The 27,954-nt window shown below is 36.3% G+C and overlaps 1 protein-coding gene across 1 annotated transcript in view; it reads right to left on the bottom strand.

The window, feature by feature from the left end:
- Positions 1-26,631, bottom strand: part of Lgr5 (leucine rich repeat containing G protein-coupled receptor 5) — a 77,473-nt gene extending 50,842 nt beyond the window's left edge. Inside the window, exons 1-3 of the mRNA XM_019206543.2 lie at positions 26,456-26,631; positions 11,157-11,228; positions 1,148-1,219 (exon numbers count right to left, since the gene is read on the bottom strand). Coding sequence (XP_019062088.2) covers positions 1,148-1,219; positions 11,157-11,228; positions 26,456-26,631 — 320 coding nt within the window. The remainder of the gene's footprint in view (positions 1-1,147; positions 1,220-11,156; positions 11,229-26,455) is intronic.
- Positions 26,632-27,954: the final 1,323 nt, after the last annotated feature.

The raw sequence follows: 27,954 nt of genomic DNA, 5'->3' as shown, positions 1-27,954 counted from the left end.
TTTTTTTTTTTTTTTTTTTTTTTTTTTTTGGTGCTGGGGATTGAACTCGGTTCCTTGCGCTTGCAAGGCAGGCCACCGAACCGCTGAGCTAAATCCCTGGCCCATCATTTACCTTTTTAAAATGTATTTATCTCCCTGATTATTCAAGACCAGGAAGTAGTATTTTGTTTGACTGACAACAACCTTAAGTGTAAGTAGTATTAGAGCATATACTTCACTTGTGTATATCAGAAATCACACAATATGTTTTAAACACTTATGCATTCTGATGAGATGATTTCCTGACAAAATAGCCATGGTATAGGCCTGCCAAGTAATCACCAAAAACAATTGCTCACAGTTAAAGTTCCAAAACATCTAGCTGCCAAGGATGATATTTTTGTGAGGAATAATTTATTTTTATCTTTTCAGTGATTATAACCATTGGTTTGGGGGTGGGATGGAAGCCTCTGGAAAAGCCATGGATTCAAAGTAGAGGATGTCAACATCATACGTAATACTGTGTGTGTGTGTTTTACGTGGCATGTGAATTCAAGTTACGTGAGGACTTAAGTTACGTGAGATTATTTGTGATTGACTTGGTAAGGTGATGGGAAAGCTCTTGGAGAATTACTGAGTAGAAATGCTTCAGAACAAGCCAAGTGATCTTAGTTTCTTGACTTTAGGATCCCTAATGCATATGCAAAATGTAAAATATTCAGTTCTTATTTGACTAGGCAAAATTTGGTCACAGATCAGCTCAGGTAATTTGAAAACATAAGCTTATGGTACCAAGAGATCTAGATATGATATCCATTTTCTGGGTAAGAAGTATTACTTTTCATTTGAATTCAGAAACAAAAATACTAAGGGGACTGTTGGATAAGACTGAGGAGGCAATGTTTTGCCCTGAGACACCAATATACATCAATGAAGCTTTCGATAACAGGGGCTGTAATTGAGTATCTGCCCCCAAATTTCAAACTCCACTACGGGGCCCCCTACTATACAGTGATTAATGAGAACATGAAGAATTGTTGCTGTAATGGGCTCTCATAGTTTGTTTACGTGTGCCCATCCTCCAAGAGACAAATGAAATAATCGGTTGGACACTTCCATGTGTCTACCAAATCAAATTTGAATGTTCTACAATTTCAACAATACTCACAGGGATTGAAGGCTTCGCAGATTCTGTAGTGCTTCTGCGGGTACCTGTCTCAGCTGATTATTCTGCAGCATACTGAATATTAAAACAAATAAAGATGTTAAAGAAAATTAACAATAACCGACTATAATATAGCAGTGTCATGCATTGTTCCAGGGGTAAGAAACATAGGATAATATCAAAGTCTTGGTTCCCATGGAGCTTATATTTCTTTAGGGATTACAGATAACTAAAACTAAACAAATGAATATATAACAGAAGATAAGTGGAAGTCCTAAGGATAGAAAGCAAGACATAGATTTGGGATAGATGGTAAAGAGTTACTGAGTAAGCAGGAAGAGTGAGTGCAAAAGACCTGAGGCTATAACTTGCTTGATCTGTTAAAGAAGCAGCAAATAATCAGTAAGGGCTGAAGAGGAAGGAGTAAGGGCAAGACGATGAGACAAAGAGGGAGGACCTGAGACCATTTCCATTGCAAGTGACGATAAAGTTTTATTTTAAGTGTGAGGAGAAACCTCTATCAAGAGATTTAATTAGAAAAGTGATTTGGTCTCATATATGTTTTTTCCCCCAGTTTTTTTTTATTAGTAATTGTTTGCAATACATAATGATTCTATTCCTTGTGGGGAGTAGTTATATGTACATAACACATCTTAAGTCTTTCTTCATCCCTCTCCCCTGAATTTCTTGATCATCTTCTCATTTGAGAAAAATTAACCTCCCTACTTCCAATTTTCTATTTTTTATATATTTTAAAGGATCACTATGGTGATTGTGTAGCTAAAATAAAATGCAAATAAAGATAAAAGTAGGAGGCTATTAAAGACTGTCTCTTTTCTTGTATGTGGCCATATTTTGATATGAACTGAATTTTTTTGTGAAATATTTGCACTTTTGTTCTCCTAGGTGACACAGTGTTTTTCAGAAAATGGATACTACAGAATGAAAACACCTGGCAACAATGTAATAAAAATATATCATTGCTAGTGAGAAATAGCATGGAAAAATTCCAATTAGATTTCTTATATTTTGCTACCTTTTACATAAATGTTTATAACATAATAATCTTGCAGCACATTTTTTTCCATACCATTTCATGTTCCGTGTAAGCCTGAGGCAGAAGACTATTTCAGTTCTTTATTACTTTTGAGTAGAGGTTTGCTTTTTTCAAGTAAATGGTATGCATACATTTCTCAGGTTTATATATGTATGCATTATTATTATTATTATCTTTTTTTGGGGGTACCAGGGATTGAACTCGGGTCCTTGCACTTGCAAGGCCGGCCACCGAACCACTGAGCTAAATCCCCAGCCCTTAGAAGACTATTTCAGGAAACAAACTTTAAAGAAATATTTCAACTTACTAGGTTACAAATATACATTTGGACTCCTGAAAGAATTTCCTTCGTCTCTCACTTCCACAATTAAAATGTATTTTTATTGAGGGACTGGTTGATTCAACTCCAGGTATGTCTGACTCCAAAGCTTGATGAGTTTCTCATTGCACCCAACAGTGTTCTCTTAATGAATACTTGCATGAATCCTCAGGTCGTATGGTATATGGAATGCTTAAGTGTGTGAGTTCTCAAATCCTACTTCTTCCTCTTCCTTACCTGGCTTATATAGATGTCCCTCCAAAGGCTCATGTGCTCATAGGTGGGGCTTTTGGGAGGTGACTGGATCATGGAGGCATGACACTCATCAGTGCTAAGTCCACTGATAAGTTTATAGCTAAGTGTGATTTGGGAGGTGAGGCCCTGTTGGAGGGGGTGGGTCACTGGGTGAGGATGTGGCCAGAAGGGTCGCCTCTCCTTGCTCTTGATTGCTCTCTCTGCTTTCCATTCCCATGCCTGGAGCTCTTTCTCTTCTGCCATGTCCCTCTGCTATGCCGCCCTGCCTTGGAGCCAGCTGACTATGGATGGAAACCTCTGTAAATTGAGAGTCGAAATAAACCTTTCCTCCTTAGAGATGGGCCATCAGGTACTGTGTCTCAGCAACAAGAAAGTAATTGATACATTACCCCCAGCCTCATAGAACCTCAGGGAACTCACCCAAGCTCTCCAAACCTTAGTGAAGGGTAGGGAGACCAATCTCATGGGGCTTATTTGATGACTCAAGGAGTGAAAGTACACAGAACATTACTTGCTACATAGTAAACATTCAATAATGGCTGGTCTTTTTTATATACATTAATAAACCATTACTCAAAATTGATGAAATAGTTAGTTGTATCTGTCAGTTGTGGAGGACTTGCATGAGCGAAGTCTTGGTTTCAATCCCAGCATTGCAAACAAACAAAAACCGAACTATCTCCTCCCCCAAACACAAACAAAAACCAATGACACACTGAGATTGCACTGATTCAATCAGAGAAAAAACTGTAATACTTGTGTTCAAACTGTAGGGTTCATTAGAATCCATTGGAAATCTTGTTAGAATATAGCTTGCTGAGTCTTACTCCCTTTCTGCATTCTGGTTCTTTTTGGGTGGGGGCCCAAGAACCTGAATTTCTTTTTTTTCCCCCTCATTGAGTTTATTGGTACATTTTAGGTATACAGTACAGCTACATTCATCATTGGGATCTCCTACCTTTACACGACAGGTCTTGGTTCTCATTTTTTCCCCATATCCCTACCCTCCTTTCACCCCCTCCTCCCTTCTCTATTTACAAAAACTTTTTTTTTCATTTTTTCGTGTAGTTTCTAAGCTGTCATATGATGCCAGTAAGGCTGAGCTGGGCAGCACATGCTGAGAAGCACCCATGCTATGTTACTGCTAATGGAATCTTTTCACCTGAACTTGGGGCCACATTTGGACTTGGAGATAAGGCCTATGCTTTGAGTCTTGGCAAGCAAACCCATTTAACTCCCTTCTTAGAGTTTTATCTGTATAATGGGAATAATATTATATTATGGAAAAGATGTTTGAAGAGTAAAATATGCATGTATTTGTGTTACTTTTGCATATATAAATACAAGCTCATATACCAATAAGATATAAAAATATTTGGAGATCATAAAATTTATGTTTTTCTTATGTCTGGGATTCTATTTTCTAAGAAACATAGTTGTCATTTTTATTCCAGAAGTTTTACTTAACTAATTTCATTGTGTTAAATTTGAATTCAACTAAAATTTTATAAATCAAATGTCTCAAGAATATCGGTTCACTATACATAAGATTAAGTTTTAAAGAGATATCACACTTCTCTTGCAAATTAGGGAATTGAGAAAATTGCAACTTGAATTCCATAATTTGAATAATTTTAACTGAATAGTAAAAGTTTATGTTTTTATTATTTTGTACCTTTCCAAGCAGTTTTATTACCTAATTTTAAGTTAACAAAACTTTTTTTCTGAGTAATTAACTAATTTGTAATAAATTTAAATGATAAGATACAGCTTATGAAATTAACTGGTCTAAACTTTTCAAGTAGTATATTACTGGTACAAAAAAAATGTATCAAATTGTCCTATGTTTTGCTAAATAAACAATGAAACTCTTAAACTACAGTTTTTATAAGGTCCCTGGAAAATTGGAGTAGAGGATAACAGAGGTTTAAATAGTTTTCCTTTACTAAATAGTCTCAGAATTTGTTGCTTTAAATGTCTGCCTTCAGAAAATAGTACTTAAATGAACTTTAATAATGATAACTTTTAAAGCATCACCCCTCCATGTTACCCCCAAGTGACTTAATTTTTCAACTACTAATACCAATAAAATACCAAAAATAAACTTTTAAAAAAATATAATGATCTCTGACCTCTTTCTAAACAAAGAGCTTTTGTTTAATTACTTTCAAATGACAAAACAGGAAAAAGTTATCTCCATTATATTCTTATAAGTCTCCAGTGAATTAATTAGAAATTTCTGTTTTTGCTTGAGATACTTCAGTGGGAGACAAAACAATTAAAGGATTTATAGTACTACAGAGTGCAATTAAAACAGAAAGCATTCACATGGCTGCTAATTTCTTTTGCAAATACTCATTACTGAATACAGAAAATGCAGGCAGAAGGTACCATATCCTGAATATGAGTGTAGGCATAACTTCACTTTTGTCATTAACATATGGATAAGGAAAGAAAATAAACCACTCTATCTAAAGACAAAGGATGACTTCATACTTTATTTCTTTAAAATATTTACTACTTTATACAACATTCCCATGGTTCTCTACCTGTACAATTTTTGAATCCTTTTCTTTTCTTTTTCTTGTTATGATTTGGATCTGCAAAGACCCCAAAAGTCTAATGTGTTGAAGGCTTAGTCACTGGCCTGCGGTGCTGTAGTAGATGATGGAATCTTTAGGAAGTGGGACCTGGTAGAAGGAAGTTGTCACTGGGATGTGCTTTTGAACAGGATATTGGGATCCTGGTCCCTTGCTCCCTCTTCCTCCCTCCTTCTCTCTTTCCTTCCCGTCCTTCCTCACCATCATGAGGTGAGCTTTGCTCTACCATGAGCTCCCTGCCATGATGTTCTGCCTTGACATAGACCCAAAATGATGAGGCCAAGTGACCATTTGATGAAATCTCTGAAAATGGGAGGCAAAATAAATCTTTTATTTGTGTTAAATTGTTATTCTCAGGTATTTTGTCACAGCAATGGGAAGCTGACCAATACCACAATAATCTCAAATATGAGGGATATTTCAGTGCTCATAGTAATAAGATTTTAGATAGAAAACAGGTCTATCCAATGATAGCTGTTGTCAACTTCATTCTCTATCTTAATGGACTGGATCCCTATTTTTCTCTTCTTTTACCATATTTTTTCCTTGCACTCCTTGTCCCGATGAGTACACCAAATTAATATTACTTGTGTATTACCTTTCTCATCATACTGCAATATAAGCAGTTATTTATTTTATTCAAAGACACTTCTGAACTTTTAAAAACATTTGAGTTTGCATGAGAATAGGGCAGTCTATTTTGTTCATTACTTTACCTCTATTGCTATAGTTCTCAACTGTCTTGTATCCAATCCTCCCTTTAATAAAACACATTTTATAATGCCTTTTCTACTATACTGAAATGAAATTCATGAGAATATAGGCTATCTGTGTACACCTTTTAGGGAAAACAGTCAATATAATGTGTGACCCTAACTGTATTACAAAAAGAGAGATATGCATAAAATATAATTAATAGCACATTTATAGTAAATTATGTGACTACCCTAGAAGATATTTGTATAAATGAGTCAGATACTTGCCTCTACTTTTAATGAACAAGAGTGGATGTAAGCAAAATAACATGGTCACAAGCCATTCTGTGCAAAAATAGGAGCATGAGACTAGGAGTCTAGATGTGAACTAGAATAAAAACTAGTTCAGATATGTAATAATAGGCCATACTTATACATTATAAGAAAAAGAAGGGAATAACCTCTGTTCAAGTAAATATGCCAAGACAAATTGCAAAATTTATAGTACAGAAAATGAAGTGATACTTACAAGTATCATAGCTATCCACACCAATGAGCGTTCCTTATAGATAAGAGTAATACCAAAATATTTCCTATGTCCTAGGACAAGATAGCATCAAAATACCACAGATGAAAATTTCAAAGCATCGTGAGGTAAGCACTCCTCCATTACTTCAGAAAGTCCTCCATAGGCAATGGAAACTCAAGATTGGTTTGGAAAATAACTGTCACAAACTTCTTTCATAAAAACCAGGTGATGGACTTGGTAGGCAGTGAAAAAGATTTTTAAAAAAATCAATAAGTCATTCCCAAGTAAATAAATCATTATATAATTGTCACAACACACATTTTGTATGCTTGTGTCACAAATATTTTAAAAGGCAGCAATATGAAATATTTATAAAGCAAACTTTGTTGGTGAAATTCAATGAAATCCCTGTGCTTCTTGTTTTTCTTTTTATTTAATGATACTTATTTCAAAGAAATTTTGCATTTACAGGGCTACATATTTTTAATATGTTTGTGGCTTTTGTGGTAAAACTATAGCACTAACACTATTTTAAACTAAATTTTACAGTACCAAGAATAGGGGAGATGAACATAGTTAATTATTCAATGATTTTTGAGAGAATATATTTGTTCTATTTAATCTTTCCTGTGTAAATTATTAGGCTTATGGAGAGCGTCTCATAAAGCCTTTCAGTAGAATTATGCATTGAAGCACTATTGATTTAGATTTGGTATGGAGGGACAGTCAGAAGTCAAGTAGAATGTGGGAGAATTCTTTCAGTTTAAGAACTCTCTTGAATGCAGCAGATCACATACAGTTTACTATGTGTCAATCATCTGGACAACTGAATATTCACCCAGAAATTTTTCAGAACACTACATAGCAAGCAGAACCACTACGGTTGAGAACCAATGCTCTAATATATGTACTCTTAAGATATTTCACAGTTTAAGTCTATTCATTAATGTTAGTCTTTAAGATAGCATCTAAAAGAGTGAACACAGTTCTGAGAAGGACCTCGTTCCACTTGAACCCTCCTCACACTGATGGTTATCTAGCTGAACTTCAGACTAAACATGCCATTTCTTTTCTTTCATCTTCTTCCTTGTCATGCTTAGACACAGTGATATCTTTTTCTTTTTTTGACACGATGTGTGGGATTCCGAAACCAGGATCCTTTTCTATTTCTCCAGGTTTTTCTTCAAATATGCTTCACCATCTCTTCCGAATGCTGCCATACTAGCCTTCTCAGAAAGACCTTTTCACCTCAGGTCTTCTTTACCTCTGTCTCTGAGTATATTATCCCCTCAGTCCATCATCTTATTGGGGGGCTAATTCCAAGTTGTGCTTCACAGTTCAGCTTTTGGCTCAACTTCTCTGAAAATTCCTTTCTCTCTTAGGAAGCCAAATCTGAACCAAGTCTGATGATGGCACTAAATGCTACCAGCCTCTGCAGTTCCATATTGTGTAGCACACATTTCTTGACATAATTTCCCTAAGAATCAGAGATGATCTATATGACTATCTGGGTTCCACTATCTTGATCCCATAATCTGTCCCAGAACTTATAGATCTTTGTATTTCCAGCAATAATTTGTTTAATGCCATTTTGAATATTACATTTGTTAGGCTTTGCTGAATCTCAGACTGTATATGAGACTGATGCACTGCCCCCTGTGCCAAAAGGTCCACTATCTGACTGTATAAAGGACAAGAAACATTGGTTATTTAGGAATGGATAAAAAAGCATCTTAATACCACAGTTCACTTTTTTTTTTCTGGTGAAAAGGCACATTTAAATGGTAAGCTTGAGAGAAAACCTATTGTCTTATCCTGTTTTCTGTAGCTGTAACAAAATATTGGACACTGGGAACTTTATAAAGAAAAAGATTTATTTAGCCTGCAGTTTGGGAAGTTGAAAGTCCAAGATTGGGTGCCTCATCAGACTCTGGTGAGGCACCTGGTAGGGTAGCATTACAATGGTAGGAGTGGGTGGGAGCAAAAGCAATCACTTAGTGATATAGGAAATGAGACAGATTTAGGGGCCAGGCTTGCTCCTTTTATAACAATTTTCTCTCTCTGAAACTAAACAGGGTGTTAAGGTTTAGATCTAAAATGTTCCTCACATGTCTCATGTTTCTAAGGTGACTGGATCTTGGAGGTCTATAGCTGACTTGCTCTAGGAGATGGAGCCAGAATGAGTCACTGGGGATATAAACTGGAAGGGTTTATTCTGTTCCTGACTCCTTTTGTCTCCCTCTCTCTCTTTCCTTGCTGCCACTAGGTAAGCAACATTCTTCTGCCATGTCCTTTCATGATACTTTTCTGCATTGGAGCCAACTAATCATGGGCTGAATCCTCTGGAAACTGTGAGCCCAAATAAACCTTTCCTCCTCCTCCTCCTCCTCCTTCTTCTTTTTTTTTTGGTACTGGAGATCAAACTCAGGATCTTGCACTTGTGAGGCAGGCACAGCATCACTGAGCTAAATCCCTCCCCCAACCTCTCCTTCTTTAAGTTGTAGGTGTTGGATATATTTTTTCCCCAGCAATAGGAGAGTGATCAATACAGTGTCCTGGTGACAATTGCTTTAATCCCTTCTGACATTGGTACTCCCAGTGATGAAGTGTCCTCCACTAGTTCCCAACACTTTAAGGATCCACCACTTCAACAACTCCTCTCTAGAGCCAAGCTTCTAGCAATGAATTTTTTTGGGGCAAGCTCAAACTATATGCAAACTATGGCACCCGAACTTTTTATTTTTCAATCACTAAGCTAATGCTTTCTAGGGTTTCAGGCAAAAGACACCATAGGACACAGAAAAGTATGTACTGACACCTTTTGGGTAAATAAAGCTTGTTTTCATGTAGAAATTCATATCAGATATGAAAGTATATTTTTTGTATAGCATGTAATAGTCCATTAATAAACATATAACATGAGGTTAGTATACAAAGTTAAGAAAATATTGAGTCTAGAGCTCCCTTGTTTTCTCTGTTTTGAAAATGTGAAACCTTTACTCCATAGATATTTATTGAATGTCTGCTATGAGGGAAACACTGTTTTAGGAGCTGAGGTTATACTAATGACAGAGACAGATGATATCTTTAGTTGCAAGGATCTTTGGTGTATTGTGGGAAATATCCAATAGAAACATAGTGCAATTAGAAGTATACAATAGAAAGTTAAAGCATGTAGTGATGGAAAAAAATCATGCACAACTTGAGTAATTCAATCATGAGAATTTAAAGATTTAAAATTACATTTCTTTGTAATTCATATATTGTTTATATGCATTCATATTCTATATCTGTATTTTCAATACAATTATGATGGCTGGAGATACACTTATATGTACATATGCCCTAGCTCATATACTCAGTCTTCATTTTGTGAAGTGAATTAAAATAATTCATTACCATATAATTTATTAAATAAGCATCAAAATACTTCATGGTATAAAGATTGACAGAAGAAAACAATCATTTTAGATGTCTTATCTAAACTTGGCGTTTAGGATACAAATGGTTACAAATATTTTGCTGGGCTGGTGAAGATGTAGGTGCACTGGACCTGGTACTACAACTTAGAGTTTCCCTACGTAAAGATTTCACATTGGGATTTGACATTATGACAACTTAAAAGTATTTCTTCTTAATAGAAAAAAAAATGATCCAAACAGGAAAAGGGAAACCAAACCCAAACAAGTAGGCAGGCCAAACAATAGTTCTGCTATTGAATTAGCTTTTAGCAAATTATTAAATTTAATTTAACTGTTTTATTTTAAACTGACATATCCATCAGTCTGGTAAAATGTAATTTTTATTAAGCAGAAATAAGTCAAATGCTTTTATTTTTAGAGTTAATGAATTTTATGTCAAAGAAAGAAAATAAAGTAAGGATTTTTTTTCCTGAGATAAACTTTTTTTAGAATGACTTTCAACTTGAATTATTGATTTTCTTCTGCTTAGAGCAAACAAAAGACAATTAAGGAATGGGTACCAGAAAAAGGAGGTCATAAACACGACTAGTTTCCTAATAAAAAACTGGAGACGTTGGACATTAAATAATAATAAAATCTACATTTATACTTCACAGTAAATTAACATTTTTCATTAAACAATTATTGTACTACATCTATACACAGATGGAGCACAAACCTGATATTCTTTAGTGGGTCCTTATTCAGTGCACTCTAGGTGCCCTAAAATCTATGATCGCATTATGTCAGCATCTCAGTGATCAAAGTCAGCATGACTACCATAATCATTGGAGACATGCTCCCCAACTTCCCAACATAAGGGGAAACAGAAATACTCTTATAAGTTTGAATTGGTAAGGTGGCTATTTAGAAGCAGTTTTAGATTAAAGTTAGAAAAGAAAAGATACATTTTTTTCAAATACAAATTTAGCCAAGTATATTATGACTCTGCCTCCCCAGTGAAGGTAGATTTGGGTTGAAAGGAAAAGTCTTAAGGTTCTAAATAGTTTATTAGAGGAACTCATGCTTTCCAAGTTACTCAGCAGCCATGTGACACTAAAATCAGATTTATGTGCAATAACATTTGTTTACTTACAGAACTTTAAGACTGTAAAGGCCAGTGAATGCTCCCTTGGGAATGTATGTCAAAGCGTTTCCGGCAAGACGTCTGTGGGTTTCAATGGAGAGAAGAGACAGTAAGCATAGCTCTCTTCACATATCACATTTGGTTTTTTCATGCACTACTATTTTGTTCAAACCACAAATACCAAAAGCAACTGTAAAGAACCTTGTTTTCTTACATGTTGTGAAAAATTTCTATAAATTTCTAATCAAAATGTTGGCAGAAAGAATAGCTAAGGAGAAAGGCAATAAATTATCTACTTCATGCTAAATCATTATAGCTTACACTGCATACGTATATATGTGTACATGTATATTATCTTAACATTTTTTAAACCAACGTTAAACACTATATAGTAACTTAAAAAATTACAATGTCAAAATGTGACTGTTACTGATTACAGTGATTTTTTTTTTTTTTTTTTAGTATTTTTTGATGCTAGGGATCAAACTCAGGTCCTTGTGCTTATGAGGCAAGCGGCAGCACCACAGAACTAAATCCCTGGCCCTCTGCAATGATTCTTTATAAGTATGAGTAAAATAGTAAGAAAAATAAGAATATTTTGGTTGCAATTACATCACAACCGTACTTTCTTAGTAAACTTGTGAAATATTACACTATGAGGAAATATGTAGACTATCAAAATCATTGTTTCTAAGCCAGAAAAATGTAGAGAAGCTTAATTAATTTATTATTTTAATTAAGAAATGCCTTAAAATACAGAAGACAAAGTGTTTAAAATGGAAGACATTAACACTGGTTATTTAGTGAAATGTTTTAATATCATTATTGGTAACTTTTTAAAAGTTTGCTTTATAATATTTTTCTAACTGGAAAATAAGGTGAGAAAGTATGGAAAAAGATCAATAAAGCATGTAGCTCTAACATCTGGTGCAGTACTTATTCAAGTAGCCACATCAAAGCCACAACCCGAAATGTTAAATAGTCCAGAAAATCCAAGGTGACAGTGTTACTTCAGAATAAGGGAAAAGAAAAGATATGAGAAAATGAAAAAATGGAAATAAAATCTTTGTAAATGGGGAGGGGAGGAGGGGGTGAAGGGAGGGCAGGGACAAGGGGAAAAAATGAGAACCAAGACCTGTCATGTAAAGGTACACGATCCCAATGATGAATGTAACTGTACTGTAACCCTAAAAAGTACCAATAAACTCAGTAAGAGAAAAAAAAGAGCACAAAATCTTCTGGGAGCTAGTCATATTTTGGGATGGGCGGGTAGAAGTGAAAATCAAGGTGCTTCAGTCTTTCGTGGATGTAGTTGGGGGCAGGAGGAGAAGAGTATACTTTTTTCTTAAAGAACTTATTGGCCTCAAATGCATATTTTTGTTGTATCTTCAAAGGGGAGATAATTCAGTCAGTGAAGTCACTGCTTTGATGAATTCACCATACAACTTTACATACGAGTCCCACTGCCAGCTCACAGTCTAGTAATAGACTGTAAGTGAATATTTAAATAAATACTGCAATCACAAATAGGACTTCTGAATAGTGTTTTTATTAAAAGCACTATGTGCTTGATACAAATAATATATACCATAATTTTTATAATCCTACTTTTTAAAAATAGTTTAATTAAATAAGAAGGGACTTAGTCCCCCAAAGAGGCTCTTTTGACTTGTACCTGCAGAACTTACTTGTGCTGTTCAGTTAGTAATTTTTCTGTGTTTCATTTTTTTTTACGAATTATACATAATATAAAGGTGTTATGGCTTCTCAGGTCCATTCTAGCTCCAAAATTCCATGATTTCTCTGTTCTGCTCTGGTCATTTGTGTTTGCGCCTGTTTTTCTTTCCCTTAACTGATACAATCTTCTAGAAAACCAGGAGACCTCATATGCCATATTATTCCCCGCTTCTTCCTAGTGCCTAGCGAAGTGTTTTTCTAACAATAAACAAATTTAGAGGCTCCGTCTATAGTTAAGAATAAAAACATACAGCAGAAAAAAGAATGCCTTTTCTGAAGTATTGTTTTATACAACCTTTGTTTCTACATATATTTGGAAAAATGGACTGAGAGGAAGAAATTTGTTTCTTTTAGTACATGGTCAGAAAAGTCCAAGAGCCATGGCCTAACCATGCCAGGAATTCGAAAAATATGGTAATGCATGTTATTCAGTTTACTATTTGACCAAGGTGATTTCAGGGGTATTTTTTATTTTCTTTGAAGCTGTCTTACAAGAAAACACTGTGAGATTCCATCTGCTCTGTCCATACTCAGGGCTCTCCCTTTTCCTACTCACTCTGTGTTCACTGATGGTTGTTCACAGCCATCTCTGATCATATAATTCTCTGCTCCAAAACCCTCTGCCAATTCCCACACCAGGTGAAAAGAAATGAAAAGAAGTCTCCAGCCTCCTCTTTCACACCTCCTTTTATTTAGGAGCTAATCCAGACTATGAAGCTTGCTTTTCTTAGACATGTCCTCTACTTTCTCCAGCCCTTTACTTCACCTTAAACACTCTTTCCCCTTTCCCTTCCTGTCTTTCAAATCAAGGTTATTTCTAAACTTTCTGGTCTTTCTACCCTGAAGCCTTCTTTTAAAAGTTTATTACTACATAATGTTTACATTCCTCGTGGGAAGTTGGTACATATACCTAATACATCTTAGTTCCCTTTTCATCCCCTTTTCCTTCCCTTGCCCCTCTACCCTTAAGTTGTTTGATAGCATTTTGTGCCTGTATTGTGGCATAGTATGTGTCTTCTCTAGGACACATAAAACCTGGGGATTGTCTTTATATATATTATAGGGCCTTGAGTAGTGCCTGAAACATAGTAGCTTGCCTAAGTAGCACTCAACTAATCATTTAAGTAGAGACCACTAACTGTTACCCAGTATCCATTCCCTTTTTCAGAATAATTCAACCACCCAAAGTTTTAGCAGAGTACAGAGCCACTCAGTTACAGTCTCGTTTTCTAGGCTTCTTTTGCATTTAAACATGTTATATGACTATGTTTGACTTTGATCCAAAGTGCTGTGTGATGTTCTGTGCTGCCTCCTTAGAAGGAAAACTGTCCCAAATTTCCTTTATATCTCTTTTCCTGTAGAAGTGATACTGGTGAGACAGCATCAGTGATTTTGGTGTGGAGAATATTCCATGGAAGGAAAAGATGGGAAAGGCAAAAATGACAGAAGTAATCCGAGCTCCTGGGTGACTTTGCAGAGCTGAGCTGCCCCGTCCCGAAGTCTGTTTTGGATGAATAACTGAATCCACATGGATCCCTGTGTTATCTTCTGCAAACAAGTCTGTGATTGAAGGGTTACTTAGCTGGCAAGCCTGATTCACACCTGCTTAGATGCTGGCCTCAAGGAATCATGTTTGCAAAGCTGTTCCAATCTCAACATTTCACTGTCTTAGCTTTATTTCCCTTTCATCTTTGTGCTGTTAGCGTGCAATTGGCACACCTGAACTCTTACAGGCATTGCATGCTGTTGTTCTCCTAACAGTCACTCTACTTAGGGAAAGAATGTCCTTTGTCATTCTTTCATGCTATCTTTTATATCCAACAAACATTTATTGGGGGCCTTCTCTGCTTAGGTGTTGGTGTTACAACAGAGACTACTGGACTGATAAAACCCCTGACATCATAAAATTTCCATTCTCATGGAGAGATATAGTCATCAAATTAAAAGATAAGTGAATAATATAACACGAAAAGCGCTCTGAAGAAAGATAAAACCAAGACAAAGGAATAGGGAGCAATGGGTGGTTGTTGTGGAGAGTGATTTAGATAAGATGGTCAGGGAAACCTGTCTGCTGAGAGGGCATTTCAGCAGAGGTCTGAGCCACGCAGGTTGGAACAAAAGCAGGATAGTAAAGAGTCTGTGAGGGAATGTGCCTTGTGTGGTCTAGAAGCTTCACAGAAGGCAGCAAGGCTGGAAAGGAATGGCCAAGGAGGAGCCTGACCGGGGGAGGTCAGAGAGGTATAGAGGGCCTCTCCACACAGGACTTGGAGGCTCAGTGTGGACTTTGAGCTGGAGAGCAATGTATGCCAATGTATTTTTTAAGGATGCTTCTGAGGGGCCCTTTTGAAGAGAAGAATGGACCATGACGAGCAGATGACATTGGAGTCTTCAGACATGAGATCCTGCTGTAGTGTAACAGTGGTGGAGGTGGAAAGGAATGCTATTGTTTGGTGTAGAAGAAAATCTAACCTGATATACCACTGGGGTCAAGGTGGCATGTATGCAGTTTTTAAAGAAACGACACTTTATATTCTGTGCAACCCATGTGCATTTGATTAGTTATCCAAAGTACTACATGTAAATAATGAAGTAAATGAATTGTGTATGACACACAAGAGTAATCCCAGCACTCGGGAGGCTGAGGCAGGAGGATCGCCTTGGGCTCGAGACCAGCCTGGGCTACATAGTGAGTTCCAGGTGAGTCTCAACAACCGCCCTCCCCACAAAAAAAAGAAAAAGAAAAAGAAAAAAAAAAGGTAGCTTATTGAATTAAGACACACTCAGGTTTGGTTGGCTATGACACATAGCTTCATTGATCAGCCTAAACTGATCAGTAACTGTTATTTCAATCAAAATGTCCCTAAATATCCTGTTCACAGTCGTATCTTCAACAGCCTTCAAGTAAGTGCTCATCAGTTCCTACTGCTCCTATCCTGTCATCCGGTGGCTTCATGCTTTTGGGGATACTGACTTCGAAAATAAAAAAAGAGAAAATAAAGCATTTTCTTTTCAGTCATTTAAACTATTGCTCAATATTCTTCTATTATATTTCCTGAAATTCATTTCTCAGAAATTGTTTTTCTTTTCTGGGTAGGGATGTTCAGTGTCCCTGAGTTAGTCTTCAGAAGGAATCTGTGGAACCACTGACCTTTGTTATCAGGGGCTCTGTGTTTTTGTTTTTTTTTTTGGTACCGTGGATTGAACTTGGGACCTTGTGCTTGCAAGGCAGGTGGCGGAACCACTGAGCTAAATCCCTGGCCCGGGGCTCTGTGTCTTAAAGAACAGAATTTACGATGTGCTATTAGGTGTTTGCTCGGCTGGTAGTACATCTGTTTCACTGACAAAAAAACAATTTCAGAAAATCATTCCTCTTATTTGTTTACCATGTGTGGTGGTTTTAGTAATTTTAAAACTTAAATACATAGAAACTATAGGGAAAAAATAGACTTTCAAATGTGTAAGCAGTGTATATAGAGTAAGAGCCATATACACCTTCTCTTTCCTGTGATGATTTGGACTAACAGCTCTCTGAACAACCATTTTGAAATACCAATTTTTAACACATTTTCTCTTTCTATAATTATTATTTCATGGAAATATCTTTTTCCATTATCTTCATTTCTACAATAAAATAATATTTAAGAAAAAATTTGTCTAAATTTTTAGCTTTACATGATGGTACACAATCTTAATCTCAGCCCTTGGATGGAAAAGGCAGGAGGATCACTGCAGATTCAAAGCTCGCTTCAGCTACACAGTAAGTTCAAGGTCAGCCTGGAACACATAGCAAGATTCTGTCTCAAAAAAAAGGTATGTCTTATTATGTGCTATTTAAAAAATTGTCCCAAAATAAGGTAAACTAAAACTATGATAATACTGTAATTAGTGATTTTCAAAACAGAAATGAGTGCCAGGGATTTAGCTCAGTGGTGCTGCAGACTGCCTTGAAAGCTCAAGGCCCCAAGTTTAATCCCCGGTACAAAAATAAAAAAGGAGAGAGAGAAATGAGTGATGAAACCAATATAAAAGCCAAATGAAATTAACATTCATTGATTATTTCAATTAACATTTGTTGCTTTTGTGGCCATCACATTTCCAGGTTTGGCTTGGGTTTTTCATATACTTCCGGATATTGAATATCTGGTCATATTAAGAGTTAGAAAGAAATAGGAAAAATCTTATGTATAGTCAGATGTGATCTACTAATTTGGCCTGACCGCTAACCTTGCATCATCACCACTGTAACTGACCTTGCCCGTGACAGTAGGTTTTCTTTTGAAAGATGCTCATGTTATTTAGAGGAGCCCAGATACTTCAGAGTTTTTTTAAGTTCACCTTTGGCAAGGTTTGCTGAAGCCAATTCAGAGCCTTAGTCATAAACATCATGGCATTTGTTCAACTGTTTTTCTCCCCAATGGAGAAAAAATGTCTTTCCTAGTATATCTTGAAACATTAGGAGTTTTTTAAAAATGTAGGAATGTATCCATTCCTCTCATCCCAATAAATTAAATATACCCTACTAGTGAAATTGAGCCACGAAGCTTCCTTTCTCAAACTGTGCATTTTGCTTTCATTATTCAGTAGGGTCAAGAATATTGAGATTTAAGATGCAAGGGCTAAAACCACTGGATTGAATAAATGAACTTTCTCAGGGCAACATAGAGACCTTATTATAAAGACCTGCTTTATAAAGACCTTCTTACTCACAGATGAACTGAATTTCAATTCCTTTGTGAAATTTTCTTTAATTACTTTTTCACATGGTCAGCTTTTCTATAAGATATTTTTATACAATGCTGCCTATAAAGGTTCATTTTTAAATTTTTAAAAATTAATTTTATTTGTAAATTTAAGATATACAATATAATGACATTCATTGTCAGAAATTTGCACCTTTACATAATCAATCTTGGTTCTTATTTTTTTCCCATCTGCCTTCCCTCCTTATCTACAAAGACTTTGTTTCCATTATTGTTCATTTTCTCATATTAATTCCATTCCCTTCTTTCCTTTTCCCTACCCCTCCCATTTCCCCTTCCCCTTTGTCCCATTTTCTATGTTTTTATGTGTAGTCTGTCTGATTAGGCAATCGACTTCTAAGGTCAAGAATCCTCTTGCCTATATAGAACAGAAAGCACAATTAATATTTATTGATTGATCATTTGATCTTATTTCCAAAGACAGGTGGCCATAGTGCTGCAGTTTCTGTAAGTTCAGTATAATGATTCCAAGATGGTTAGTAATTATGTAACCAGATTAGAAACAGCTGAAGAATATTATTTATTACATCACATTTAAATTCAGTAATTTCTGTGAGCACTCTCAATAAGCATTGTATAGGGCTTGTGGGCATACAAAGAGTAGCTATCATTTATTAAACCACAGTGCTAGGTACAACATTAAGCACTATACTTGGTGCTATTTAATTATTAAACAAATGCCCTTTTATAGATGTCAAAGTGGGCCTAAGAGAAGTTGATTGCTCATGTTTTCATAGAAAAGCACACACACGAGAATTTGGTTTAAACATAATATTTCATTTTCAAAATTTGGGCCTTTAGGTACACTTTGGTTAAAGGCAAGTTGGGTAGGAACAACTAACCTGAAACAGGAAAAATACAAACACATAATGGCTGTATCACCTGAAGTGCTGACTGTTAGAAGACTATTGCCTACTTCTTAAACTCCTTCCATCATTTACAAGAACCAGTACAATCTTACATCCTCACTACTATGACTATTCTTTTCTTCCATTTTTCTTGCTAGCCGCCTTCCAGTTTTAATTCTCCAAATACAGATGTCCCTCAAGCTTTTGTTCTTATACCTTTACCCCCCTCCAAGTAGTGATGCTCAGATTTTAGTGTGCATTGCTATCACCTTTGGAGAATAAAAAATCCAGAACCCTAGGCCCTAACCCCGACTCAGTGAATCAGAACTTCTGAGGGGTGGATTTAGGAATCTACATTTTTAATAAGTAGTGCTGGTGATTTTAATGAAAGTAGAGAACCACTCTGGGAAACACATAGCATAAGGTCCCCATCTACTCCACCACCTTCAACCATCAGCTCTTTGTAAAACACTCACCAATCACTGTTACTAGAACAGACTCTTCTTGCTCTTGATTTATATTCCAATAGCATTACTCACTTTTCTATTTGGATATTCTGCTGGAACCTTACATAGAATACATCTTTTGTTCCTAATCAGTTATTCTCTCTTCGAATTTCTTCTTTCTGTTTCTTACATTTTTCTAGCACCTAATCTTAGGCAAAGTCTTCTTTCACCTTTGAACCTCGCCTTTAGTCCCTATGTTCAATCAGCGGCTAAGTCCCTGATATTCTTTCTCTGCTGTAATGCTTCCATATATGTGAGTGGTTTTAACCCCACAGACAGAGCTTTAAAAAAATGTCTGGGTCGCCATCATCATTCTACAAATCAGAATCTCTGGGGGCTAAACACTGGTCATTACTGGTTTTACAAAATGTTCCAGGTAATAATAATTCAGGGATGGGAAACTTTGAAATAGTTCTCCACATTTAATATTTATAAAATCTGCTGAAAATCTCCATGATGTTCATCCCTAGACACAATGATCCATCCATTCACTGTTAGGAGAATTAGGAGATGTGATTAGTTAATGGGTTTTGCCAGTTAATTTAGTTTCACAGTGTATATTTAAAATATCCATGCAAAGTTTCATATATTATTTAGAGGTGGGGCTTTTTGAAGGTGATTGGATTGTGGGGTCCTATTAGTCCATTGATTAATCATTAACAAGCTCACTGCTGAGTGTGCTGGTAGGAGGTGGGCCCTGAGTGGAGGTGGGTCACTGGTTGCATGGCTGGGAAGGGTGTGTTCTTATACCAGCTCCTCTCTTCTCCCTCTCCTTCCTGGTTGACTTGAGGTGAGCAGCTTTCCCCTGCTAGGTCCTTCAGCCGTGATATTTCTGCCTTGGAGTCAGCCAACTATGGATCGAATCTCTGAGACCTAGAGGTCTAAGCCTTTCTTCCTTTACGATACGAATGCTGGTATTTTCTCCAGCAGTGATAAAGTGAATAAGACAACCAGGTGAGACAACAAGAACCTAAACTTGGTGGTAATGAAGTAGAGAAACAAATAGGACAGACAAGGTGGAATGATGAGCTTTTGGGAATTGGCTACCAATGGCGGGAGAGAAGGAATAAGACAGGAAAGGAGTGACAGACAGAGATGATAAGGGGTTGGCAAGCAGGAAGAGAAGGAGGAACAATTTGTTGGGAGGTGATGCATGAATAATCTGGTTCTATGCATGTTGAGCTTTTAAGTATTGGTGGGATAGTTGATGGGGGTGTCACCGGGTAGTTGGGACTTCTCAAAGTGCAGTAGCTAAACTAACAGTATCAGCATCACCTGGCAAATTCCTTTAAATGCAAATTCTTCCCAACCCACAGATGGCTGAAGAAACTCTGTATTGGGGTCTAGCAATGCGTAGTTTAATAAGCACCATATGTAATTCTGATGTCTCTAAGTTCTGAGAACTACTAGCCAAGAGCAGTGGTCTTCAAACTTCTCCAGGTATCAGAATCATCAGGAAATCCTGTTAAAGGCAATTTCCTGTTGGAATGGTGCACATAAATTTGCATTTCTAGCAAGCACAGATAAAAATAAGTTTATAGTAAAAATAAATAACAAGATAGTGATAACATTGATGCATAGGGATCACATGTTGGAAACCAGTGGTCTAGCAGTTAATGACCAAAGAGATCTGGACTAGAAACACAGATTTAGAAGTCAACTATACAGGAGAAATAGAGTTAAGTCTTGGATTTCTTATTAGATAACTAGTAATCTACTAAGCAGAGTTTCTCTGCTTCCATAATTCTCTAATATAGTTTGTCCACAGAGTCAGAAAGTCTTCTAAAATTGTAAACCATACAAATGAAATTGTTTCACTAGCTGCTTCCCATTGCTTCCCATTCTGAACGATATGGTCTTTGCTTTCTTTTCCAATCTCATTCCACATCATTCTGTCTCTCCCCACTCTCTCTCTCTCTCTCTTTTTCTTCCAGTCACACTGATCTCTTATGGTACATTCACAAGCACATCAACTTCTTTCTTACCTCAGGATCTTGGCTCATACTGTTCCCCCTCCTGAAACACTGTGGTACCACCAGCTCCTTCTCAACGCCTGATCTTAGTTTTGGTGTCCATCCTTATTTATTCTTTATCTATGTCTTTCTTGTATTCTTCACTACTGTTGTCACAATTAACAAATATCCTATGTTATTTCTTTGCTTATTATTTGTCTCCACCACTCAATTTTAAGTTCCTCAAGGGCAGGGCTTTTTAAATGACCCCTAACACTAAGTCCTATTCACATTTATGTTCCCGGTGGATCCATAAATACATCTTGAATAGAGAACATAAAAAGTACTGAGAAAGGGAATAATAAAATTAAGTGGAGAAATTTCTACATTTTACTGGAATTGGGAATAAGGGATAAAGGAATGCTAAAAAGAAAGGAGGCAGAGAGGGCACTTTCAAAATAGGGCCTTAGTTATCAACAAAAGACACATGCACACAGTGACAGACAGCTAAACACATCCAGCTATGTGGGTAATCATTTGAAAGAAAGGCAAAATTGTTGCCATGAATAACACTGGTGTTTCAAGAAGGCAGCATTTATAAGCAGTGGCCAGATCTATGAAGACAAGAGACCAACCACTGTGACAAGACCAAGGAACATGGAGACTATTCATGGGCACGGAGTGTTAGCACACTATGAACACAACCCAATACATGCACGATGGGTTAGCAATGCTTTCATCATCATTTCATTTGATCCTTAGGGGGAAAAAATCTTAAAAGACAGGCAAGAAAAGTCTTGCCATTTTCAATAACGTTGAAAGTAAAAAGCATGGATTACACTTTCAGGAAGTTTGGTGGTCTCTCATAAATTTCATCTGTAATGATAGATATTTACTATTTATATAGAGATTCTTCAAGGCCAACCATAATATGAACAAACAGTTCCAGGGAACAATAGTAACTTAGAAACAGATCTCCCTAGAGCTTCTCAAATTTCTTTTCTAAAATGAGCATTTGATTCTAATAGCACTAAAATCTGGGAAGATTTTTAATGCTACTTGGGAATAAAGGAAACAACTTACCCTCCCTCTCCCAGTTTAGTTAGACTGCCAGTCTAAGTTTACCATACTTGTAGATGCCAGCAATAGGCATCATCAGCCATTAGCTCCTAACGTCTGGACCATATTCTGAAGCACCAAACATAGGATCTTTTATTTGCCCACAAAGCAAGAACATGAAGTCCTTAGCACGATTGAATTCATACAGCAGGGCCTGCTGGAGAGAAATGCAATGATTGCTCAGGTTGTTAAAATTAGGTAAAGCACTACCTGTAATCACTGTCTATGTATGCATTGAGGCTCAGAGCTGGAAATAACTTTTCCTTCACAAGTGTCACATTCCTAGAAATCCTGCAAAAGCAGTCTCTGCACTAGGAAAGGAAGTGGTTAGATCTTCTGAAGATGTTTTCACTTTACTAATACAACTCAATAAGTAAAAAATAGTTCACTAATTTTTTTCAATGCAGTTTCATTTGACCTTGAGAAATATCCTAAAAGAGAGGCAGTGGCTCTTCTCCCAGACTCAGCCAGGTGTCACTAGTAAGTGGCAGAGTCAGACAGGAAATCCTGGGCTTCTGGATCCAAATGCTTGTTTTCTTCTCTCCATGCAGCACAGCCTGTCTATGTATAAACTTGTTGTTTATTTCCTCAAAAAAAGAGGCTTTTCTCTTTGTGTTAGAATATATGGACACCTGGTAACCTTGCAGAGTCATAAAAAGAAATAAATAACCAATAACAAACAAGGACTGAGTGTGCCAAAACTTGTGGCACAGGTATTAAATACTCCAGAATGTTAAGGAGAGAAGGAGACCATTTGCTCTGATGGCTTTTATTCTTCTTAAATATTTGCTGCAGATAGTCACTTTATCCAGTTATATTTTTTAAACATTAACTCCATGAATTTCTCTAGGGCTTTATGGATTTTTTTTTACCAGTTTTTGAACTACGGCACCTTTGTTAAGCTTTAGAGATGGCTGAGGGGTGAACAACAGCTGTCTACACAGTTTATAACATAGTTAAATGAAATAAACCAAGGAAATGATACAGTGGGTAATTAGAGCAAAGGGGAAAGAGTGGGAACTTGGCTTTATTAATAGTGATTTTTTAAAAGACTGAGTTTGTCAATGTGATTTTATTACTATTGTTCATAGTATCAGCAGCACTCTCCTATTTAGTGCATAAAGAGATAAGACATGAAATGAGCTGAATAAGCTGAAGAGAAGACCTAACAATTTCAAACAGTGCCCCAATTGCAATGAAATACACACACAGATAACAAAACATCTATATCTAGCTTTATGGATGTTCATTTGTTATTGCAAATAAAGTATTATATAAAATGTGTGTATCTATCTATCTATCTATCTATCTATATATATATATGGGCAGAAATTTTAACTAAAGTTTTCAGGCTGCTGAACGATGCTAGGTGGGTGAAATTCTACACCTGAAAGTTCTGATAATGCTTTCTTTACTCATAGCCAGTAGTAGTGGATTAATAACTTGAATATCTGATCTCTACCTCCTGGGTAGACAACTCTTTTCATAACTTTTTCTTATTCTTTTCATCCTCCCACACAGGTACAGACATGGACACACACACACACACACACACACACACACATACACACACACACACATCATTATAGGACTTCAGTTTATTTGAGTGCAAGCTACACTACTATGTACTATAAGGGAAAAAAGACCATGCACAATTCCTTACTCTCCTTTTACTTTTCAAGCACAGCTTTATAAATCACTTGGGTCTTAGCCTTGACCTGGGCTTGAATCTTAGCTCTGACATTTACTATTCATTATCTTGGGTAAGTTCTTTATATTCTCTGTACTTCAGTTTTCTTATCTGTTAACCGAGAATAATAAATAATATCTACTTTTATGGGTTGTTAAGAGAATTCAGGGAGATGATGTGTATGTGAAGCACTATGAACAAGAACTAGCATGGAGTAAGTTATTATTATTATTATTTTATTATATTATTTTTGAAGACTTTATGTTCCAGAAAGAACATATAGTCTTAAGTATAGCTAAATCTAATAGAAACAATTAGCAGTGTAATGAAGACATAATCAAAATACTCTGCTAAGGAGGGTGTGTTTCTTTATAGACAACAATAATGTACTGCCCCCAAATTTAGCCTTGGGAACAAAGGAATTAACTAAGCAGAGATGATCATTTTTCCAGATTCTATAAATACTATGTCCCCTTGCCATGAAATGAATAATGATGTCTTCAAAACATCATTTAGATGCAATATAGTATTATATATGGGAAAGCAGACTTGATTTTAAATTTGTCAAGTTGGCCAACCTAGCAGAAAGAATTTTAGAACAGGAAATAATAGGATAATTAGCCTCTAAAGTGTCTGCTCTATTTCTGAAATTCTGTGTTTCTATGGTCAAGGTAGTTGATGGAGTTTCCAGAGAGATAAAAGTAGTATTTTCAAACAGTAGCTCCTTCTCCTTTCCCCTTAGCCTACTTTTTTGGTGATTCTTTTCAATTATCTTTTGAAAAATTGCCCTTGGAACAGAATTAACATTCACCTCATAAGGAAAGAGGAGTTATTTTGAATGAATTGAGTCAAACAGGGAAGAACTCTATTAAACAAAATCCTTGGGGAAGTGAATTGTTTATTGGTTCAGTTTGTGGTCTAGAGTTGAGGTATGGGTTGGGAGAGAAGAGAAGCGCTTCGCCATGGGATATTAGAAGGAAATTAAAGAGAAAAGTATACCTTAGAAATATGCATGCTTTAGCAATATGGAGGTAAACAGGACTATTAGACAATTGCAGCAGGGGAAGGAGAATAAGAAGGATGTAATTAAGAAAAAAATCTCAAAAATATCTTTAAATTTTATTTAAAACAATTGTTTAAAATATTAAGTAATGAGCCAGATGTGATGGTGCATTCCTGTAATCGCAGGCAGGAGGGTTGCAAGTTCAAGGACAATTTAGTGAGATACTGTTTCAAAATTAAAAAATGAAAAGGGGTTAGAATAGAGCTCAGTGGTACAGAGCCCCCATGCTCAATCCCAGTTACATACACACACACACACACACACACACACAGTGCAGTTAACACATGTAAGAAACTTTTTATGTTTTATTTTTTCATTACTTCACCCATCAAAAATTTATTCATTATTCATCGTATGCCAGCTGTGGCTAAGATTGACATGGTCCCAGTCTTTATGAAGGTTAAGTCCTACGAATGGAAATGACCTGAGAGGAAGAGAAGAGAGAGAAAGAGAAACCTGGAACCTAGAGTGAGTATCCATTCCTTAAATAATAAAAACTCGCTGAACAAATGAGTAATCTGAGTTTTCCTGCATGCTCTTGAAGAACAAATCAGTCATTTTCTACCGATTTCAATAGTAAAAACCAGAGCATATCTTTAAAAGCATAAAGTCACCAAACAGAAATACAGGTAAAGTTCTAGCATGGAGAAATTTGAGAATATTATCCTCTTGAAGATATGATCACTGTAGTGCAATTTGGTTACTATGGAAAATCCTTTCCACCTCCCATGGTGGATCATGTGGTGCATCAACAATTTAAATCACTCCCCAAATTGGACCCTGGCTTAGGATTTATAAAGAAAGTATTTTCAAAAGAGGTCACTGGCTAAACAATTCCTTTAATCAACAATCAGAGGATTGACTCCACTGATGGTGCCAAACGTTCTCCACAAGGGCTATGAGGGTGTATCACTGCCATAACTCAACAGGGTAAAAGGATCAAATGAATTTTTAAATGCAAATTTTTTGGTTTATACAGTTCTTTTTCATCTTTTGTAAAGTGACTACTCTACTTAATCAAGGTTCCTCTGTATATCATTAACTAATTTTAGCTTCTCTTTTTTTATTCCTTAATTTTTATAGTAAATTTCGGAGAGCCCAGTTTTTAGCTCTCTGTGGATTTCTTGTGTTGAAGCCTTGAGGGAAGCTAAATTTAAAAGTAAGGAAATAATAATTAAAAGTGATTAGGAAAAGAAGTTTTGGTACTATGAATGTGGACTCAATTCCCCAGTTATAAGCTGAACCAAGCAGCAGTTTTTGGTTTTGATTATGGCTTTACTTGCTATTTTAATAAACATGAACCAGTATTCAAACTTTTAATATCCTGCTGCTTAACTATTTCCAAAGAGCTATCCAGCTCTTTTAAACAGGCTTTGTTTTAAAATTTTAATTTGTTTGGCTCAGTCTCACCTTAGAAAGTTGTAGCCTTATGGTAAATGCTTTTATAAGTTGATTTCTAGAATCATAAGTGATCCCCCCACCCCTCCAACTAAGCGTTTCCTCATGTGCCAAAGTGGTTGGTGCTGACAGCTTCTCTGCCTTGTTTTATCTGGTTCCCACTGCAAGTATGAGAGACAAACACAAGAATGTATTCAGTGTTGACTAGACATGTCAAGACTACAGTGATACTTACAACTCCTCTAGGAAGCGGAGGCTGTGCAGGGGACTCAGGGGCAGCTGACTGATGTTGTTCATGCTGAGGTCTCTGGAGGGAAGACAGAGAGTGTGTGAGGAGGGGCATATGTCACCACAAGGAGATCCAGCTGTTGCATTTACACATTTCCAAGCAACACGGTTAAACGAAGTCATTCCTCAGCTTGTGATTTTCCATTTAAAATAAAGCGGACCCCCTTCTTGCAAAATCGTGGGTGCTCTGTCAAATTAGCGACCCTAGGAGAAACCTGCAAGGGGTTCACAATAATTTCAACCATTCATGGGTACAGTTATAATTCTTCATGTTTATAATCATGTAACCAGGACAGCAAAGAAAACAGACATAAGAACTCTAGGCATAACTCAACTTTGTGTCTTGCTTTAAATTTTGTGACAAAGAGAAATGTCTTCACCATGCAACTCTAGAAGTCCTGTTTCTCTGGGATTTTAAGCAACTTGTAAAAACAAATGTTTTGATTCAAAGAAATTTAAAACAAAACAAGACAAAAAGCCTATTCCTTCCTTCAAATATGCTCCTTTTGCAGGTTCTCAGATTGCATTAAATAAGTGAAATGAACCATAAAACAAGGGTGTAAGGTGATCCTGCTCTGTAGCACACTTCCTGCTGGGCCTGCACAGTAGTTCCTGGCACAGGAAACAACAAGCCACTCTGGACAAAACTCAATCAATTTTTGTTTTAAGAGAAACTCAGTGTAATTAGATTTTATTCTGTTTTTATTTCTCTGTTTCTTTACTGTCTCTCACGTATCCTACAGCATCCCTGATATATGCCATCTATATCTCAGAGACCAAGTCTTATGGCTGTGCATATTTTAATCAAGACAGACTAAGTTTTCACATCGTTATTTGCAGATTCACTTTAAGAAATGACTTGTTGCAATTGGGAGGGGTGGAAGGGTTGTAGGGAGGGCAGGGGAATTGGGAAAAATAAGAATCAAGATATATCATGTAAAGGTACAAATTCCAAATGATGAATGTTATATTGTATACCTAAAATGTACCAATAAATTTAATTTTAAAAAAAAGAAATGACTTGTTGTTTTACCCAGAAGATTTAGAAATAATGGTATTATCTCAGGACAGGTCTCCATACTTAAAATTTATCTTAAAATAAAGCAAGTTTTTTTCCAATCTCATTTATTCCTGTTATTAAAGTGGACACACCCATTGTACCTACCCAGCTGATTTCCTTATCTATAGCTTGACTGCTTTATCAAGTATTGATTTTAAAATCTCTTGTCTGCTGTTAATGATTATGTCTAGATATCTAGAACAGGTCTTGCAAGGTTCCTTGGTGGAAATTGGCTATATATTGGGATCATCATGGGAGCTTTAAAAACATGTTGATGCCTGGGTCTCATCCCAGAGTTTGAGTGAATTGACCCACAATAGACATTGGGAATTTTACAACCTTCTCAAGTGATTTGCATGTTCAGCCAAGGCCGAAAACTACTGCAC

The sequence above is a fragment of the Fukomys damarensis genome, unplaced genomic scaffold (genome assembly GCF_012274545.1).
Source record: "Fukomys damarensis isolate Sample0158 unplaced genomic scaffold, DMR_v1.0_HiC HiC_scaffold_15, whole genome shotgun sequence".
NCBI classification, from domain to species: Eukaryota; Metazoa; Chordata; class Mammalia; order Rodentia; family Bathyergidae; genus Fukomys; species Fukomys damarensis.
Note: the sequence above shows the minus strand (reverse complement) of the source record. Positions and strands in the feature narration are given on the sequence as shown.